Here is a 19,994-nt window from a genome sequence, read left to right as displayed (position 1 = left end):
TTTGACTTTAACTTTGTTTATATATTACACTACATTCAATTAAGTCAAACTAAAACATGTAACCCTTATCTTATGGAGAGATCCTCAGCAAGAGAAAACTCTTCTTAATAAAATGGCCGCTTATTAATTAATCGTTACTCGGTCGATTAACCTGCATTACAGAAAAGCGGAATAAGTTTCAGGATTTACTTTAGAAGTCATTGTCGGATCTACAGAGAACCTGGGAAGGAAATAACACATTCTTCCCTCTACAGGGGAAAGTGTTGGGAAAACGCTGAGCTAACTGGGTGACTCCTCCCACTCTGTGTTAGGCAACTGGTTGAGAGGAAGTTCGCCCAGCTATAAACAGTCCTGCATTTCCTCTGATCAACATAAAGAGCTTTGCTCTGTTCAGGTGTGAATTCAGCAGCGAGATACTAATGAATCAAATTGCACAATTGTGGTAACATTATCTCCATTATCTCTCAGCAGAGGTGTGTTTACAACCCCGCGGCGGACATTTTGATAGGACAGACCCTCCACATCAGCTGCAATCAGATGGAGAAAGCTTAAGGTTCACAGCATTGTATCTTAAGAACTCACCATCTGTGTGACCTCCAGTTTTCATCACCTTTCAGTTTTTCACGTTTTGTCACCTTGCAATAACGAACTTCATAATATCTCACTGGAGTTTACAAAAAATTACAATCTGACAATTTTTGTTGGTTTGATGCCATTTTCTGATCTTACATGTTGTGTTTCCAGTCACTATAAGCAGGAAAATTACAGTAATTAACAGAAATAGAAGCTTGAAAACATCTATAAAAGTCTACAAAATGTGCCTCATTTAGTCAATAGAAATGTCAGTAAAGGTTTAAAAAGATAAGCGTGTAAAAGAGACAATCTGATAAATTTTTGTTGGTTTGTTGTGATTTTCCAACACAAAAAATAAAAAATGAAAATGAGAAAGCTATACTTTGGTACAAGTTTTACAGTTAATTAAATGCTTCATCTTTTAGCACATCAGCATTAAATCAGTTTCAATGGGTTCATTTTGAAGAAAGAACCACACAAACTCCATTAAACCATTTTTTTTCTCATTACAATAACTTTTTTCTCGTAATTTTAAGATGTTTTTCTGGTAAAATATTTTCTTTATTCTGCTAATATTATGACTTTATTATTGAAATTAAGCAAAAATTCTTGTAACCTGACCCTAATAGTCTCTGATATGGATGGCTGAAATAAAAGCCACTTTTTAAAAATATTTATGAATGTGTTTGAAAATGAAAGAAAAAAAAAAATTAAATCTGATATTTTATTTTTAAGCAAAATCTCCCAGCCCCCAAATTACAGTGAAGTCAATAAGTCAATAAGTTTATTGACTTGATTTAATAAACTTTATCATCAATATACAAACACGTTCTCTTATAACACTTATGCTACATGAGTGAAAAGTTTTTTTGTTGTTTATTTTATTTGTGTTTATTTGTAGATTTTTTAGTTTTATATTCACTAATTGAAGAAAAATTTAAAAATTGTAAAAAAAAAAATTATAAAAAAAGAAAAGGGAGCAGAAAGAGGAAAAATCTAGTATAAATGTTCTCAATAATTACAAAATAATTAATATATTAAATTAATATAAGTTGCAAACAATATATCACTGTTAATTCAAAAGACTTAATCATTTCTTTTTCCTTATGAAGTATTTTTAAATCCTCATTCGAATATTCCATAATTTTACTCCACGCACTGAAACGCACATTTGCTTTAAAATAGTCCGGACACTTTTACTTTTAAAATCATATTTCCTTCGGTGTATCTGTCACTTGATCTTAAGACAAAAAATCGTTTGTAAATTAAATAAAGTATTTCTAGCTTTAAAAATAACTAATAAACTTTTTAAATTAGCCAAATTCTTTAGTTTGAAGATATTCGGTTGGTTAAACGTTTATTTGTGAAGTGCAGTGATGACATCGCAGCTGTCTGTTTAGACGGCATCTCCTCTTTCAGGTTTGGCAGGATCCAGTGCAACGGCAGCAAAGAACAGAGCAGAGCAGATCAAACCAGGTTGGGCTTTCAGAACCGGCCTCTACTCTGTTATCACCAGCATCACTGATTATTCACCTTTACACACCAATAGCCCTCTAAACCCACTCGGCTGTCTTTGCCTGAGGAAAGCTTAAACCCAGCTCACACAAAGGATGTTGGTTTGTATTGTTTCCCTCATTGTTGAGCCGTAAACGCCCATTTCTCTCAGCCCCCCCGTCCTGACAACATCTGACTGCTTGAAATCAGATCTTTTGTTGTCTCCCAGGAGGCTTCGCTCTCATGGGAATATGAGGTGGCTGCTGACAACAAACAAGTCCTCCAACTTTTAGCTAAACATCTGCAAACAGAGCTGGGTAGCAACTAGTTACATCTACTTGACTAACTTTTTAAAAAATTTACTTTAATGAGTATTTTTACTACTCTGTACTTTTTACTTTACCTGAGTAATTTTATTATGAAGTACTTCTACTCTTCCTTGAGTAAAATTTCTGTATTTTCTACCCATTGAATGAAATGAACAAAATGAAAATTCACCAGACACAGACAGTTTTTGTTAAAGTTTCATCAGTTTTTAAGTGAAAGAAACTGATTTGGAAACACTGTTCTTTGCCTGATTTATTTTTGGTTACTTATATAAATTATTGTCATTTTCATCCTTAAAATACCAAAATTCCCACTTAACTTTATATTTTGGTCTGACTAATTTTGTAATTTTTAAATATTAAATGATCGATAGTTTGATCAGTATCTCGGTACTTAAGTAAGTACACTTTTACCAAATGCTTTTTTTACTCTCGAGTAATTTTTGCTACTTTTTACTTTTACTTGGGTGCAATGTTTGGGTTTTCAGCCCTCCTCTACTTACTAAATGTAACAATAATAAAGTTTTATTTAGGAGAAAAGTGATTAAATGTTCAAAGTGCATCTGGTTTGTTCTGTTTGAATTGATCCAGGCTGTAAAATCTGCCCTAACAGCAGTCTGTTGCTATCTTTTTAAAGAAAATCACACTCCAATATGAACAGCTAATAACAATAACACATTGTTGCAGCTTCCGGCAGGTTCATGCTGGACAGGATCTCCAGTTTTACCCTACAATAAACAACAGCAGTGCTCTTTAACCCCTCTTACAGCAGGTTGGTGACTCCAACAGAGGCTAAATTTTAAGTTTTATTTAAATTATAGAACAATAATGTGGGGAATTACATCATATATATTGATTTTTATCAACAGCAGAACAATAGCGGTGCTTAAATTGTTATTTAACACTTGTTCTTCTAGTAAATCGCCCTATTTATGTTCTTTGTAAGTCCTTAAGGAAAACAGTTAGCTAAGTTCTCCACTTAAACAAGTCAGCCCTAAATAAAACGGAAACAAAAGTCAAGAGAAACATACCCAGTAATCCATGTTTCCGAGTTGAGCTGTCGTTTAAATTCTTCCTCTTTGTTCACTTCTCATATAAAGCCTGACTTTCTGCCCCTCGGCTCACATCTAAATGCTACAGGGAGCCGCAGCGAGCAGAAAGCTAACCCTGATTCAGGAAGCAGCTTCTGCGCCGTCTGCGCATGTGTAGATCTGACAACGATGCTGATTGGCCTGAGTACATAGACTCCTGGTGTGAGTGTTTGTTCCGCATGAGATGCAGATCTGAGTTGTAAACAACGGGATTGCTAAACCCACTAATGTTGGTGTTCCATATTCAAACTGTTACGAAAGAGGAAAAGAAACAAACAAGAAAAACAACAACAGGATTTTAACTGTGATGTGAAAAAAAGTTTAATGGTTTTCTCCAAGTTCAATTAAATCTATTTTAAAATTTTGTTACACATAATTTTCATGCTTTTATTTATTGAATATATTTTGTATTTTATTTTATTTATTTATTTTTCCTTTTTATTTATATAATAAAACACTTTAGTAATTATATTATTTTCCTCAAATTAAGCATTATTAATGCTGATGGCTGTGGATAGGAAGGATTTCCTGTAGAGGTCTGTATTACAGCAGTGCAGAAGAAGCCTCTAACTGAAGACAATCTGTTTTTCTAAGACAGTCTCTTGAAGAAGATGCTCAGGATTACCTGTAATGTTCTTTATTTTATGAAAGATCTATTTATTCATCTATCCATCAACTTATTTTGTAATGTTACCGCCTTATCCCAAAATGGATTTAATTCACTTTTGGTATAAAATTCTACATAAGATACCCCAGACTGACAAATTGAAAAAAGTCAGTTTGAAATTTTTCCTAATTAAAAAAATTGCCAAAAAAAAAATATATATATATATAAAATTCATATGTAAGTATCTAAGTATTTTTGCACTCGTAACTGAAAAGCCTTCATCTGTTGTAAATTCAGTTGATAAAACTTAATTTTTATTGGATCACATCTCCACTCAATAAGAAATGTCAGATTATTGGATTTCACATTTAGTCTAAAAGAGCAGAAATCAAGTAATCAACATCAAAGGAGCTTTGTGTTTAACTCCAGGGGAAAGATTAAAAAACAGAATTTTTTAATTCAGTGGCTCAAATGTTTGCTTGTGGAGATCCAGAAAGTTAGCTATTGCTATGCATACATCCAATATTCAGGATGTATCTTTTTACTTCCGCTTAATGACTAACTTTGCATTTTACACAGAATCCTAAGAAAATATACTGAAGCTAAATCTGCAGTATATAACTTTTATATAAAAATAGATTATTTTTTTTTACATATTTACTATCCATCTTTAACTTGGATAGTTTCCAACCTAAGTACAACAAAAATAGATCTAAAAGAGTATTACTGGAACTTTTGTCATTTTGCAGCTTGACACGAAGAGCTAACTAGCCAGCTAGCTAGCAAGGGCATATTAGCAGCTAGTTAGCGCTAGCCTCTACAGCCTTGATCTACAGAGCGAAATTAAGATGTCTGGTAGAAAAGTCTAGACAGAAAAAAAACTTCAAACACGACATTAAAACTGCAATATATAACTTTTATAAGAAGTATGTTTTTCCCCATATTTGTTGAAACTGTCAACATGTTGTTACAGCTTAACATGACTTAACTGTGAAAAGATCGATCTCCTCCAACTCCCCCAGAGCTATTATTACCAATCTGATCAAAAACAATCAGAGGCAGAAGGCGGGTCTTAACGCTGTCAATCAATCTCATGTTCTTTCTGTTAAATGTGCTAATTGCAGAGAAACAACTTACCATTAAAGAAAAAAAAAATATCCGCCGTTATCGGTGGCTATGCTAACTAGCCTTAGCATTCATAGCAGGCTGTGCTAGCTGCGCGTAGCAGAGAGCATTATGCAACTTTTTATAAAAGATATGAAGTTTTAGTGTTGGCAATGAGTCAAAATATAGAAATGTGTTCAAGTGATAAAGATATTTTTGGAATCAGAGCCAAAATACATTGGAAATTATTATTTAAATAATTTCAGAAATATCAAATATTTAAACCCTTTTGTCCGTTTATTTAGCATAAAATTCACGTTTTCTACCTATTAAACTGGACGTACTAATGGACGCATAAACAGGCAATCAAAAACAAATAAAAAGAAATATTCTTCAGCTGTTTGGGGGTGAAAAGAAGCGACTTGTCCCCATTTTGTGCCTTAAACGTCCAAACCGTCCAACAAAAAGACGAACCGTCTCCGAGAAGCAGCGATTCCACTGTAATTGGTGTACACTGCCTTCAAAAGCCGGGGTGAGACGTACAATGCGTCGCCTGTGAAAGGAAACTCCAAAGCACATTAAAAGTGAATTAGTTCTTGTGTAAAGTGCGTTGGGGGTCACGCTGGTCACGACGCGCGCACCTCTCCAAAGACGCACATGTCTCCAAAGACGCACTCTATGGTTTCTAAAAGCCAGTCACATTGTTGGGGGTCTCACAAGAGGTGTACATATGGCATCCGGGTTGCAATTAAATGTTTTTAAGATGTTTTTCCTCACTTGAAGAAGTTTCCTTTTTCTTCCTCCCAGCAGCTCTTTGGCAGACAGAAGAAGAGGGAGGGGGCCGCATTGAAAGGCTCCGCTGCTGGTTTGGGATCGACAACAATCTGGTCAGCGAGTTGTTGGACTTTGATTGTCCCCCTCAAAACGTCCTTCAAACAAAAAGCTCAAGACGAAAATAAAGCCCCACCTGGTTCCTCTGTTTGCTAAAGTAATAATAAATAGATTTGCTTTAATAAATACGCAAAAAGAGCCGCATAAAGCGGAGCGTTAATCAGGAGCGTCGGCAGGTATATCACCTGTTCCGCAGCTTGTTCAGTTTATTGTTAAATATTGTTAAATCACTTTCTGCCATTTCCGCAGCAACTGGCCTCTCGTGTTTGCCCACACTTTGCATAATAAGCGGGACGCCGATCATATAAAAAATCAAAAAGGGACAGACAGGTCCGAACGCACACCTGTCCAAGATATCCGAACATGGATTTGGCACCGATGGGTATTTGTAAAGTGGCAGTATTCCGTTTACTTTAGAGTTTTTCCTGCCTTTTTATAACAGTCGGCCACCATCTCCTATCGCACAAGTATATTTGTCCAGTTTATTGAAAGCATATGGTTATCAGAATGCCCCCAAAACACATATTTAGACAGAAAGTTAAGTGGAGCTCTTTGTGAGCGTTTGTCAGTAAATCATGTCCTAGTCAAAGCTCCAAGGCTTCCGCTGCTTGTTGTCCACTCCACTAATGTTTAACCTCCTGAAGAAAACATCAAGTCGCGCCGTAAAGAGCGACGCGCCATCAGGTTGTGGCCAAAATGGGCATGTTTTTGGAGATGTCATGGCGCACAGGTGTATGGCCACTTTTACAGCAGAAACTGGGTTTGTTCTGTTACGTCACAGTAAACGAGGCTTTGAACTTTGAATCCAAACAGCAGGTTTGGTCAAATCGGATCCGGTTTACTCTGCAGCTCCGTGCGTAACTGTCTCACTCCTAACGGGGAAAGTTTGCGCTTCAACGCATAAAGCCAATGTTGAACCAAATGTGTGCGTGGTTAGAAACATAATTTTCTCCAGTAAAAGTTAAAATTTTACACTTTCTAGACGTTTAACGAAGACCAAATGTTAGTAAAATAGTGAAACTTTGGTTTACAAAGTTGAAAACAATGATGTATTTTTCACTGGAAACTTGAAAATACGCGCAAAAGATCATGGAAATAAATGTTGTTTTGAAACAATTTCAGATATATTTATTCTCAATTTTTTACAGCGGCGGAGCTCCTGGAGTTGATTTTTAGCTAATTTATAAAATTTTAAACAACATTTAATCTGCAGGTGCGATATTAAGGGCGACATTTTGAGTGCGTAAAAGGTGGAAATACAGATGCTCTTTAGTTTAGCTAATTTATACATTAATAAAAAGGATTTAGAGCATCAATAAACAGTTATATTTAAGCACCAAAGTTCATTTTGAGGCAAATTTTCCATCTGTTATCCCTGGATGTGAGTAATGGACGTACAAACATCAAGTTTAATATCCAAATGAAGGCTAAAACAGGCAGCAATTGATCAAAAACAACAAGATGTCTGCATGTAACCTTAGAAACATAAATTAAAATTATTGGATGAAATAAATGTCTTAACACACGAGAACACCAAAATAAAACAGTTGATGGATTAAGTAGTTATTTTACTTTATTTCAGGTTTTTTTTTTTTTTTTTTTTTTAAAGAAACACAACATTGTTGCTATTATTCCTTAGAGTTTTAGGTCCAAATTATTTTTCAAATAAATTTTCTATTAAATTGGTGACATAAAATAGAAAAATGACTGTAAATTAATGTCCAACTTTTATCATCTGAATTTAAATACCGGAACTACTTGCATGTTTTGTGTTCTGATGCAGAAAGGTGGACAACTGATTAATAAAATGAATTTTCTTCAAAATGTATTTATCTGCAATGAAATTCTGCACCTGCAGTTATCTGAACGGATTTTAAAAGTAGTTTAACAACCACAAAGCAGATATAATGTTTAAAAATATATAGGTATTTTTAACCAGGGATGTTTTATGTTACAGATTTGCATCAGTTTTTGAAGCATATTATAAGAAAAGCAGTAAAGAATGAGGGGACCGGAGGGGGACGAGCTGCTCGGGCGCTGATTGGCCATTTGTCGGCCGCTGTTGATTCAGGCTGCGCAAAAAGATAAGATAAAGGGCATATAAAATGACAAAGATGCGCATCCATCGCGCACCGTCAGCTGCACATAAACGGGTCTGACGCCTCAGCGACAGCAGAGGACGGCCGTCTGTCTGTCTCCGCGTCCCGTCTTCACCTGTCCGCAAAAGTAAGTGCAAATAGATCCATCCAGGTGCCTCTTGTTTAGTTGATTTAGATTAAAGTTGAAAATTGAAAAATAAATAAATGAATAAATAAATAAATAAAATAAAAATTAGGTGGAAAGTTGGATGTTATTTAAGGATTTAATCAGTGTAAAATCCCCGTTAATGGTATTAAAATGTGCTAATTTGCGCAGGATGTCTTCCAGAGACTCTGATGGAAACTCGCCTGAACTGCACCAGCACCAGCAGCAGCGCAAGATGTGCGACAGAAAAGCGCTAAACACGAGCGCAGAGCAGTGCGGACCGCGCGGCAAGCGCAGAATGAAGGCCAACGACCGGGAGCGCCACCGGATGCACAACCTGAACTCTGCGCTGGACGCGCTGCGGAACATCCTGCCGGCGCTGCCGGAGGACGCGAAGCTCACCAAGATAGAAACGCTGCGTTTCGCCCGCAACTACATCTGGGCGCTGACGGAGACGCTGCGCATGGCGGACCATCACGCAAACCCCGCGGCGTGGGACGCGGGATCTCCCGCAGAGTCCTGGTGCGCCACCGCTGCTGATGAACTGAGCTGCAAAAGTTTTATTCCGGTCACAATTTATTTCAGGTCGATCCATGGAGAGAATGTCATCAAAAACTCCTGGTAGAAACTGATTCTTTAGCTTGAAAATGTCAAACTGTATGGAGCTAAAATATGGCCATAAAGTTGGGTGTATAAAGACAAAAATGAAACAGAAAAATTATTTTGAAACTGAAAAAAATTCAAACTGGAAAAAAAGAAAAATAAAATAAATAAAACTGAAAAAATATTTTAATCTGAAATAAATTTGAACCTGAAAAAAAATTCTAAAGCTGGGGGAAAAAAATTAAACTTAAAAAAATTGAAACAGAAAAAAAAAATTAAAACAGGAGAAAAAAATTATGTGAAACTCAAAAAATGTTCAAGTCTACTTTTCAGATTCAAGTTTTGTCCCCCCGCCCCCAGTTAAACATTCTTTTTCTTTTGAACAAACTTTCTGACCCTAATTTAGCTCCATAAAACTCACTTTTTTCCTATATTTTGTAGCAAACTATTGTCATTTTAGATATATATATATATATATATATATATATATATATATATATATTTTTTTTTTTTTTTTTTTTTTTTTTTTTTTTTTGCTGTAAATTATTTATGCAAAACCTCTGGTGACATCATAGAAGGTTTAAAGGGACTCGTCAGAATTATGTTCTGTATATATTTGTATGTTTTTTATTAAATATGTAATACTATAACTTACACTTATTTATTGTTGTCATTTATCAGAGGCGGGGGGGAGTGCGATGCTTCATAATAAAATTACAGAAGTAAAAACAAAAATTACAGCAGTAAATTGGCTGTCAGTGGTTTCAGATAATCTCAATCTGATTAAAATTAAACACAAAACTGTGAGCAATCTGGGGCTAATCATGAGCTAACTGCTTGAGCTAGCAGCGATATATTTCGGGCTCCATATTAGCAGAACCAGTCAGTCTCAATGAATTCCTCTGAACAGGTTTCTCTGCTCTTTGTTGACAGTTTGTCATTTTTATTTCCATGCATCTGGTTTAGTAAAAAGATAAGCAGGGAGTTTAGTTTGGAGAAACTTCAACCTGCTCAAACTAATACTTTGAGGGTTGCTGTGGTGACGCAGGGGCAAAGCACAACCCACATATTAAGGCCTTGATCCTCGTGGCGGTGGTCACAGGTTCGATTCCCGGCCTGGTGACGTTTGCCGCATGTCTTCCCCCTCTCTCATAACCCTCTTTCCTGTTGAACTACTTTCAAAAAAAGGCCACTAGAGCCAACAAAACCTTTAAAAAAAATACTCTGAATCCATTCCTGATTATGTAAATAAAAACTGAAACATCAGATTGGCAGATTGATGCAGTTCTAACTTCTTCAGTCAACAATAATCACAAACCAACCGTTTAAAGCTAAAAGATTTATTTGGCAGTCATGTTCCATCATGCTTTGGGATGTTTCTGCAGTATAAAAATATTTATTCACTGTATAAAAATCCAAGTTTTATTTGGGGCGACTAACAGTTGTTTCATGATTTAGAAAAACATACAGAAAAGCAGGACTTCAACACAGTTTCATGATCGATAACAGACTCCGGGGCCAAAATTAATGTGCAAATCGTGGTTTTTCTTTGTTTGTGTCTGAGAGCGGGAGGCGGCGTGCAGTCCGAGGCCGGCGGGGCGGAGCGCTCTACTTGGGGAAGACGGTGACGACGTCGTAGCCCTCCGGCGGAGTGACGCGCTCCCGAGCGTGCTGCTCGCAGTAAATCTGCTCCTCCACGAAGAAATGTCCCTTCTGCTTCAGGTTGACGTCGCAGGCTGTGCAGGTGTAGCACTCAGGGTGGCGAAACTTTTCCCTCAGCTTCACCACCATCCCCCTGGCAACACATTCAACAGGGTCAGTTGCTCAGAAAGACCAAAGACCGGCACAACAAAGGGTTAAAACCAGAAATTTAAGGTTAAAACGTCATTTTACAGAAATTAACACCATAAGCTGAGCTGGAAAAAAAAAATCGTGTAATTTTCAACTTTATCACTTTTTTAAAAAAAACAATCTGCCATAAAACCTCAGGTTAAAGATGCTCCAATCGCCACTTTAACCTCAGTAAGAAAAACCCATCATAAATAATTTCTATACAAAACTATAATTATAATTTGATTTAGTAACGAAGCTGTATTTTTTAAAAATCAATAAAAGATATAACTAACAGATGGCTCCAGAGTATAAGTGCATTCAGCCACAAGGTGGAGACAAACTTCAGATAAAAGTCCCTTCATTACCAGCTGACATCCCATAATGAGCTGAATCAGTCCTCAAACCTGGCTGGATAATGACTAAACCAATTAGCCATGCGCTAACAAAATGTCTGACAAAAAAGTGAATCAGGACTTTCATCTTTTTTAAAATCACTGTCCATAATCAAAATATTGATTTGTAAATTATTAATGACCAAACTAATAGTTAACATAATGTTTGTTACTAGAAGCTGAATCAAGTGTGAGATAAATTATTGTTCGTTCACATAGATATATGCGCTCAGATTGGTCTCACCGCGCATTCAGTTTGCATCATAAATATGACCACATAATAATCAGCGGCTATTCTGCTTATTCCTACAAACACTTTGCATTTTCTTCAGCATTGAGCAACTAAAAATTAAAAACTAAATTAAATTTGAGTATTTTTGCAATATTACTACAAAAAAAAAAAAAAAAAAAAAAAAATTTCGTGGCCCATTTAGTCCCTTCTGGGCTGAAAACGTATCACTTTGTAATTGTTTCACAACAGTCTATTGATAAGTATTGATTAGTTTTTGTTTTAATATCCGATTCCTGTTTCATCCAGTTTTCACTCCACATCGTTCATTTTGAAGCAGTTAAGAGATACAGTGACGAAACTTTAAACTGCTGCTGCGCCAGTTACTCAGCAGGTTGTTGCTAGGCAACCAAGGAATGAGTGAGTTGCTAAGGAACCACGGCGTGAGTGAGTGAGTTGATTCCACAAACTTTTCTTTGCGGTTCTGGATCAGAGTTTATTGGATTTACTGAATCAGATGTATCATTTACTGATATTGATCACGTGTTTATCGCGATATATATTTGTTATTGATTTATTGTCCAGCCCTACTTTCAACTTGACGTTTTTTGGACCCCATCGTGACCTCAGTGTGACCTTATATCGATCTGTGTGAATACTCACACAATCCCAGAGCCACATTTATCGCAGACGGGCAGCTTCTCCGTGTTCCCGACAGAAGATCCGATCTTTGTCGTCGGCGCCTTCACGCTCCTGAAGCCTGACGGTTTGTCCGCATCGCCTACAAAACAAACAGAAATGTATGTTTTCATACTATGAAACCATTAATCTGCACTGCAGGAGTTTTGAACAGTCTGGTATCGGCACCTGTCTCCAGAATCTCCTGAAGCACCTTGAAGGAAGCGGACTGCCGCGGCGGCTCGTCGGACTCTTGGTTCTCTTGGAGCATCTTGTAGACCTCCGAGTCCGTTGGTAACGCCGGTCGCTTTCCCACCGCTGCCGGCTCTGATGGCGCTCTGAAAAGACGGGAAAAACTCAACATTAGCATCAAAACTGTTCAAACACGTCTTTGTTGATCACATAACATTCGTTAAGATACTTTGGAGACGCGGCACCAACACAACAGATGACACTTTTCTTTATAACCAAACAGGAAATCCATATTATGGAACCAGAGCGTGACAGGAAGTCCTTTTAACCACAACAAAATAAAAGCCCCAAATGATTACTGTGGAATAAAAGTGTAGTGGCTTCAACACAAAAAGGACCGATTGAAAACAACTCAAAGGTTTTTTTTAACAAAAATACTCCAGGAAACTCCAAGGTAGATCTGAACGGACTTCTGACTTTATTCTTTTGAAAAATATGTTGTTTCTTGCAAAAATAGACAACAACTGATAGTTAATTTGATCCTATAAGTAAAAAAGAANCTAAAAAAACCCTTCCTGTCGTCACACCAGACATTTAACAAAAACAAATATAGACAGAGCAGAACCACAGGCTGATCTCATCCGTGCTACGCCGCATCGATGCAGTAATTCAACCAAACGGAGCCGAAACCAAGAAAAGACTGTTCAGAACCTGGACTTGACACTTCTAGCATGTCTGTGTTGGAGAAACCAGAGGAAAAATGAAGCATCCGAATTTTTCTGAAAAAAGAAAAGGCAGATTTGGACTTTTCTTTGGAAGTGGCCCTAAAGCTCCTCATCTGGATAATCAGGTTTCTTTACTTTGGTTTATTAACCAAAATGCCTTAATCTGCACTAATAAACCACACAAACCTGACTGGGTTCTGACGGACGTTTAACCAGAACTCACTTGTTGTTGGGCTCGTTCGTCTTCACCTCGTCCACAGCGGAGTTAAAGTCCTTGATGTTGTCAGACGAGTAGAGGCCAGACGGACTGTTGTACTGGTTGGTGACGACCTTTGGGCCAAAACCAGCAAACGGCAGAGCGCTGCGGTTGTGGGACGAGCCGATGTGTTTCACCTCCTGAATAATAATAATAATAAAGCTTAAAGTGAGGTTCCTGTTCAGGCTTCTGGCTCCAACGTGCCACAGTGCGGCGGAAACTTTACACAGTGATGTTACGATCAATTCAAACACAAACATGCATGAAAAACTGCAGTTATAATACTCAGCAGATTTGATTAAACTTGATCAACTAAAGCGTTTTGCTCATAATTAGACGAGTTAAGGATGCTGGTTTAATTTTCAGGGTTCGTTCACGTCTCCAAAGTAAAATTCAAGCATTTTCCAGGTAATTTTCAAACTTTTCCAGCAAAACTTTGGAGTTAAAAACACAAATTAACTTTCAACTCTCTATTAAACGATATAATTTATCACTTTTATTAATGACGTCTTGTATTTTACATTCTACATTAAGGATAAACTAAACTATAACAAAAGTTTATATTTTGAAATGCATCTAATGCAGCTGGCTGGTCTGAGAGCAAAACACTAATTTAAAAAAATCCCATAATCTCAACAACATTAAATGTATAAAACTTTAATAACCTTCATATCAGTGACACGGATCAATAATAAATATTCATTACACTGAAACAAACCAAAAAATCTTAAGGCAAACGAGTTTCCTGCTCAAATCAAACGGTTAAATAAACAAAGAAACTTAAAAATAAATCTAAAAAATATATGTTCCCACTAAGTTTTCTGGAATTTAGCAAATAGAAATAATTTTGGAAAGTCTGACTAATATAAAACGATAAAAGTTTCATCATTTTGGATATTTAAAATATCTTCCAGTTCCTGTGTTAATTGTTCTCTACAAAATTAAAGTTTATTGGTCTATCAGAGGATGTATTGTGACATCATCAATAACTGACTCAAAACAACAAAACAATATTTACTGCTGGGACAATTTATCAACTTGTCATTGTGACAGTTAGTCCTAGGTGTATGAAAACATCTGGCTCCAGCTGCAGTCTGTTTAATTCAAACATCAGATTGGACTTCATTACAAGCCGTAAAGTTTGCAAACCTTGAAAACATTTAAAGGATTTTCAAGGATTTCAAGCATCCGTCCGAACCCTGAATTTCACTTCACGATGCGATCCAACAAACGCGTCACGACGTCGGCATGCCAGCCGGCAGATGAACAGAAACCACATCCAGCTCATGCCTCACAGCGGGAACACGCTTCAAGCATCTGCCGTCAGGATCTATTAACTCTGCAGAGTCTTTTTAAACCCCATTTGCAAAAAGTTTCATTTAACAAGGATAAAAGCGTCAGATATCGTCCAAATGCTTGATGCGTGTTTGAGAAAAACACACACAGAGGAGAGAGAGAGGGCCTGTGACTCAGTTTCCTACATGAATTCAAACTTTGGCCTCAACTTTCCCCCGAAACAGCAGCGACTGAGTCTTGCGTCACAGCTTGGCTGATAAACTGCGGTCTCCTAGGAAACCGCCTGTTGGGAAGCAAACAATGACTTCATTTCTGGCACACACAAAAATATCCCACAACCTTCGCAACCGCACAAATATTTCAACTTCTAGGAAAAATGTGTGGCTACCTGCATTAAAAAAAAGAAAAGAAAGATGTATTTTTGCTTCTTAAGCAGGTTATTTAAATAAAGTGAACGATGAAACACACCCGCGGTTCTGACGCAAGGTTCATCTTGTAAGGGTGTGCCTTTCCTTCCTCAGACGAGAGCGGAGACCACAGCTTAGTTTCTGACCTGCACAGCAAAAAAACCAAGGAAAATGAGGGTTAAAGCTCTGAGCTGTTCCACACACAGATGGTTCACTGCAGAAACGCAGAAATATTACCAAGCAGTAATAATATGGTCCAGATTCAACCACAAATATCTTAGTAACAAGAGAAAAATAACTGACAAGCGAGTTTTCAGCAAGAACCAGGAGCTGTTTAAGGTAAATAAGTCATTAATATTGATGGAAAAAGTATTAGTTACTTCAGTAAAACATGGGAAAAAAGTCATGATAGGAGTGAAATAAGCTGCCAGTGGAATTTGAACTCGGTTGCTAGGCGACGGGCTGGGCTTGGGTGGGGTTGCTAGGTAACAGCACAGAGCCAGTTAAATCTGAAATAATCTGCCGGTAGAACTAGAACTTTTACATCAACATTGAGGAATTACTGCTTGAAAAAGTTGCTGAAAAGTCACTTGTCAGTTAGTTTTGTCTAATTTCAAGTGAACTAAGATATTTGTAGCAGAAACTAGAGCAAAAATACGTGGTGATGTTTAAATAAACTGCAGGCCTCTGCCTCCTGGAAGCCATTGATGTAATGCAGTGAAGCAAGATGTTAGCCACGGCTCAGAGCGCCTCCCTGAGCAAACAGCCGTCACCGAACACCTGGATAGAAGCTGAGTCAGTTTCTACGTGCCGCTGCAGCCCACCTGTCGATGGAGAGCGCCATTTCCTCCACGCAGCCCTTTATCTTGTTCTGCGCCTCCAGGTGAGTCATGCTCTCCGTCGGCTCGCCGTTGATCGACAGGATAATGTCTCCGATGCACAAGTTGGCCTGCGCCGCTTTGCTCCCAGGGTTGACCTACGATGGCAAAACAAAACATATGTCAACACGACACCAAGGGTTATTTGGGGTTTTCAGCACATTCAGAGCATTATTTAACGATTATTTCAGAGAACAAAGGAAAACATTTAAAAATACTGCCACAACAGTAGTACCAATATCAACCCGAATTTTTATTTCTGTGCATCCCGTTACCATAACAAATTTTGCCAGACAATAAATTGTCTCAAGAGTTTTTTTCGATAAACGATAATTTTGAGACCATTTTGAAGTAATATGATGGTAACAGCATAATAACAATGCAAAAACAAGATTTGAGGCAGATTATTTGCCTGGAGGAATTTTAATAAGCGATGTACTCGAATTATTCGATGAATCATTGCAGCTCTAATTCAGAGTGAAAACATTCCTGATTCTGAATGAATAAAAACGGAGTAAATTGAGTTTAATTTCAGGCTGGGCTCACATCGGGGCGTTGCATCCTCTTTACACATGCAGCTTTGTTTACAGTAAACAGACGCAAAGCCACTTACAAACTGGAGTTTTCAGTCTGCTGCCCAGAAGGCAGATGTTTCACGGAGATAAGGAGCTTAAAGTGGAGAGACTGGCACAGTCCAGGCATTCCTAATCAGGTTTCCTGGGTGGAGCGGAGCGGCTACGTTTACAACAGGAAGTCCAGCTGAGCACACACCGGACTCACAGCCACACAAACCTACATTTTTACAACAATATGTTTCGGTATTTATGGAAACAATGAGAGAAGTGGCAATAAAAGATAAATAAATACAGTCAGTTAGCTGTACCCCATAATTATTGAGTGTTATAGAAACAAAAGCTGAAATAAGTTAAAACGGTAATTAAAGGGGAAAACTATAACTAACTGGAACTATATTGTGTGTCTATGAAACTAACTAAAACACACTGGAATAATAAATATCCTTCGTTTTGTGTTTACGCCTTTCTTCCAGAATAAAATAGATTTTTCCACCACCTAATTTACGTCGGTTTTTGACAAATTATGGGAAATTATCAACAAATTATCCACTTATGCTGGTCTACAAAATGGCAACAACAAAAGTTGTTTTTTCAACAATAATTTAATAAATTTTTAAAAAAATATTGAGTATTTATTACTCAAAGTATACATAATCAAAATACAATATTTTAATTCTGCACCAAAATTCACCAAAGTATGAAAAAAAATAAAAATACTGCTATAATTAATAAAAACTCAGCTATAATTAAACAATATTTAACTAAAACTAACAAAAACTAGCCAACACCACCTAAAATCTAATTAACACTAACTAGATGACTAAAAGAAATTAAATAAAACTGAACTACAATGAAAAATCCAAACCTATTATAACTCTGGTAGTAACTGAGTGATTCTGTCTGCTTTTTAAAACACCAGCCCATCATGTGTTCACAGCTTTGTTTCAAAGCTGCATTTCAGACGTTCACACGCTCGAACAAGTCTGGGTTTTCCTCAACAACCCCCTTTACAAATACAGTTCAGTGAAGGACGGACTGTAATGGCTGCTGCAGCTCCTGCTCACATTTACTCAACTGTCCCTTAGAGCCTCACACAGGGTAGCTAAAAAAATGTAATTAATTAATTACATTTGCAAAATTAAAACAAGGGTCATGACTTCAGTGTAAAAATTTCACACAATTATCAGAATTATTACAAAGGTTCCCGATGGAACCGTTTCTGGTACGCCCATAAATCTGACGCACCGCTTCCCTTAGCTGAACGGCTAAGGTGGCAATTTGAATCTGTATGATGATTAAATAACCTAAATAACAGATAAAAATTACTAAATAAATATCTTAGGGGTTGGACCCATTTGCATATTTATTCAATAATTTAGAATCAAAAAAGTGTTTTTAAATTGAAAATGTTGCCACTTTGTCAACATATGGTTTTCTTATAAAATATGATTAATTACATACCCTGCAATTAACTCAATCAAAAAAATATAATAATCAAGTCTCATCACTAATTGAAACATTTATAAATGAGGAGTAAATTATTTCTGTTCCCATACAATTATTTCTGTTCCCATACAATTGGAATGTTACAAGCTGAAATATCAACAAGTCCTATCAAAATAAAAAATATGCTAATATTAGCTTAGCATTTTAGCAAATTGGTCCATGTGAAAACATCACCAGAAGTAGTGAAATTTGGATTTATTGAAGACACTGCAACCGTAGTTAGATAGAAACAATGCCATGCCCATATTAGGTTTGTATAGTCAAGAGATTAGCGCAGCTTACTAAACCATGCTAAGAGTTACAAAATGCTAACAAAATCTACTGTAGTCAGTGTAATGTAGTTTCTACATATATATGTTGTAATTAAGTATCAGATTTGGTTTCAGAAATTATTCTTAAAAAATCCACATCATGGAATCCCGACTAAAAGTAAAACACCCAACAACCAATGAGCTACTTTACTTTATTGCCGTTACAGCAAGTTGTGCAACTGTGTTGCCGTGACAACTTTGAAATCCTATTTACATTTTTATGGAACGGGAACAGATCTGATCATAATTCGTACTTCTTAAGTTTGTAAATAGTTTAAAAGTAGTCTGTCCATGGCCTTCCTCTGTGTGATTCTCATCTCCCATCAGTTCTCTGTCTAGAATTTCTCCCACTGAGCTCAATTTCTCTGGTTAAATTCCAACCTGGCCAATCAGCAAACAGAACAAGAAGTTATGAATGATGACACTAATTTTCTGCGACGTTTTATAATTATAGTCTGGTTATGGTAGCTTTATAGAGCCCACACATTACAGATGTCAACACAAAATGATAGCAATTGGGTAAAACTCTGATCCAATTGTTTAAAATTTAAAAACCATCTTGGTTACTGCAGGACACACAGCAGTTATTGTGCTGAAAAAACCCAAAACAAGCTGGTATACCAGTCAGCATAGTTTGGTTCCTGATATCTAAATGTTTTATTAAAGTTATATCAGTTCTACTGGTGTGGCCTTTAATGCTGCCTCTACCCTGTCTGTTGCTGAAAAGCTGGTGCTCAGTTGGCTGAAAGGAGGGCACTACATTTTTACTTGTCTACATGGACACCTTCAGTTGTTTGGACATATTTATTTGCTGTATGTTATCATTTTATTTGTTTTTTTCTTATTCTTTACAAGCCAAAGCAGACAAAAAAACCCCTAAAATATATGTCATAGTTAACTTTATGCTGTAGGAACAATTATCACTAAAGAAAAGTTATTTCATTAAAACATTTAAACCACGAGCTCTTAACTTTTTAAAGGTCATCCTAATGATTGAAGCACAGACATGATTAGATTGCAACAAAACTAAAACAATGTTAGTCATGAGTGTCTGCCTTGTAGATACACATATATGTTGTAAAATAACATAAAAAGAGCGAAAGGGCACAGAGGCCATGAATGACACACCTTACTGTAGCTCTCTCACTAAAAATAATTATTTTTAATGTTTTTATAATCACAGAGTCGCTCCTCCTAAACTGATGACAGATACCAGAAAGGTGGAGAAAGAACAAATTAAAAATAGACTAACTTTCAAATAAAGGGTTAATTTACCTCCGTATTCACACCTTAACGCAGGTAAACAGCTGAACATAGCTAGCTAAAACCGTTACTAGTTGAGCCGCAGTTAGCCTGACTTTAACCCAACAAATCCTTAATTCAGTTCCCGTTAGCCTGCTTTAATTATCACCGAGGTAGCAGCAAGGTTGCTGTGGACATGGCTGAACTCAAGTGTGAAAGTGAGAAGCCAAACTTACCCGGGAAATAGCCAGCGGCTGCTCGAAGTCCTTACCCCCGACGAGCCGGAACCCCCACGGGCCGGGACCCTGCATCACCACCCGGACAGGAGGCATCGCGTCAAGCTAAAGTAGGCGACGTTAGGCGTTAAAAACGACCGACCACTGGCTCAGTTCCTGCTGTTTCTGACATGAAGCAGTCGGCGAGGTGAGACTGAGCAGCGTTGCAGCGGAGGGGTGGACCCTCCGAAGACAATTGGACGAATAAACGTGGAGGTTTTCCACGCTGATAACCTGGTGTCCAGAGATCGTGTATTATAAAGATG

At 37.1% G+C, this 19,994-nt stretch overlaps 3 protein-coding genes and 1 long non-coding RNA gene across 6 annotated transcripts in view; 2 read left to right on the top strand and 2 right to left on the bottom strand.

Annotated features, from left to right (window-relative positions):
* sgpl1 (sphingosine-1-phosphate lyase 1) overlaps positions 1–3,704 on the bottom strand; it is a 16,766-nt gene extending 13,062 nt beyond the window's left edge. Inside the window, exon 1 of the mRNA XM_015017221.1 lies at positions 3,425–3,704. Within this exon, the coding sequence (XP_014872707.1) occupies positions 3,425–3,436 (12 nt within the window). The 5' untranslated portion in view covers positions 3,437–3,704. The remainder of the gene's footprint in view (positions 1–3,424) is intronic.
* On the top strand, positions 163–2,465 carry LOC106936324 (uncharacterized). 2 transcript variants are annotated; one of them, XR_001422110.1, is made up of 3 exons: positions 163–394; positions 472–565; positions 1,993–2,465. It is a non-coding gene; the product is annotated as an uncharacterized LOC106936324 (long non-coding RNA). The 2 variants fall into 2 exon arrangements; XR_001422109.1 differs by having other exon boundaries at positions 372–394; positions 469–565.
* Positions 3,705–7,663: 3,959 nt separating the features above from the next.
* On the top strand, positions 7,664–9,027 carry neurog3 (neurogenin 3). The gene is made up of 2 exons (XM_015017220.1): positions 7,664–8,312; positions 8,502–9,027. Exon 2 carries the CDS (start codon positions 8,503–8,505, stop codon positions 8,953–8,955), a length of 453 nt encoding a protein of 150 aa, XP_014872706.1. The 5' UTR covers positions 7,664–8,312; position 8,502; the 3' UTR covers positions 8,956–9,027.
* A 1,230-nt stretch (positions 9,028–10,257) lies between these two features.
* On the bottom strand, positions 10,258–19,994 carry pdlim1 (PDZ and LIM domain 1 (elfin)). Of its 2 annotated transcripts, none has more exons than XM_015017225.1 (7): positions 19,690–19,994; positions 15,766–15,917; positions 15,003–15,087; positions 13,206–13,378; positions 12,255–12,403; positions 12,051–12,168; positions 10,258–10,728 (listed from the first exon to the last, which is right to left on the bottom strand). In XM_015017225.1, exons 1-7 carry the CDS (start codon positions 19,783–19,785, stop codon positions 10,542–10,544), a joined length of 960 nt encoding a protein of 319 aa, XP_014872711.1. In that variant the 5' UTR covers positions 19,786–19,994; the 3' UTR covers positions 10,258–10,541. The 2 variants fall into 2 exon arrangements, with proteins under 2 accessions (XP_014872711.1, XP_014872712.1); XM_015017226.1 differs by having other exon boundaries at positions 13,209–13,378.

Source organism: Poecilia latipinna, unplaced genomic scaffold, assembly GCF_001443285.1.
Source record: "Poecilia latipinna isolate Pla-1442-1.1 unplaced genomic scaffold, P_latipinna-1.0 Scaffold2117, whole genome shotgun sequence".
Taxonomy (NCBI): Eukaryota; Metazoa; Chordata; class Actinopteri; order Cyprinodontiformes; family Poeciliidae; genus Poecilia; species Poecilia latipinna.
This window is presented reverse-complemented; position numbering and strand designations above follow the sequence as displayed.

Coding starts and splice junctions, on each gene's coding strand:
- neurog3 (XM_015017220.1), top strand. CDS start 8,503: ATGTCTTCCAGAGACTCTGATGGAAACTCGCCTGAACTGCACCAGCAC.
- pdlim1 (XM_015017225.1), bottom strand. CDS start 19,785: ATGCCTCCTGTCCGGGTGGTGATGCAGGGTCCCGGCCCGTGGGGGTTC. Junction 13,379..15,002: donor ACCTTGCGTCAGAACCGCGG/GTGTGTTTCATC, acceptor ATTATTATTCAG/GAGGTGAAACACATCGGCTC. Junction 12,169..12,254: donor TCAGGAGATTCTGGAGACAG/GTGCCGATACCA, acceptor TTTGTTTTGTAG/GCGATGCGGACAAACCGTCA.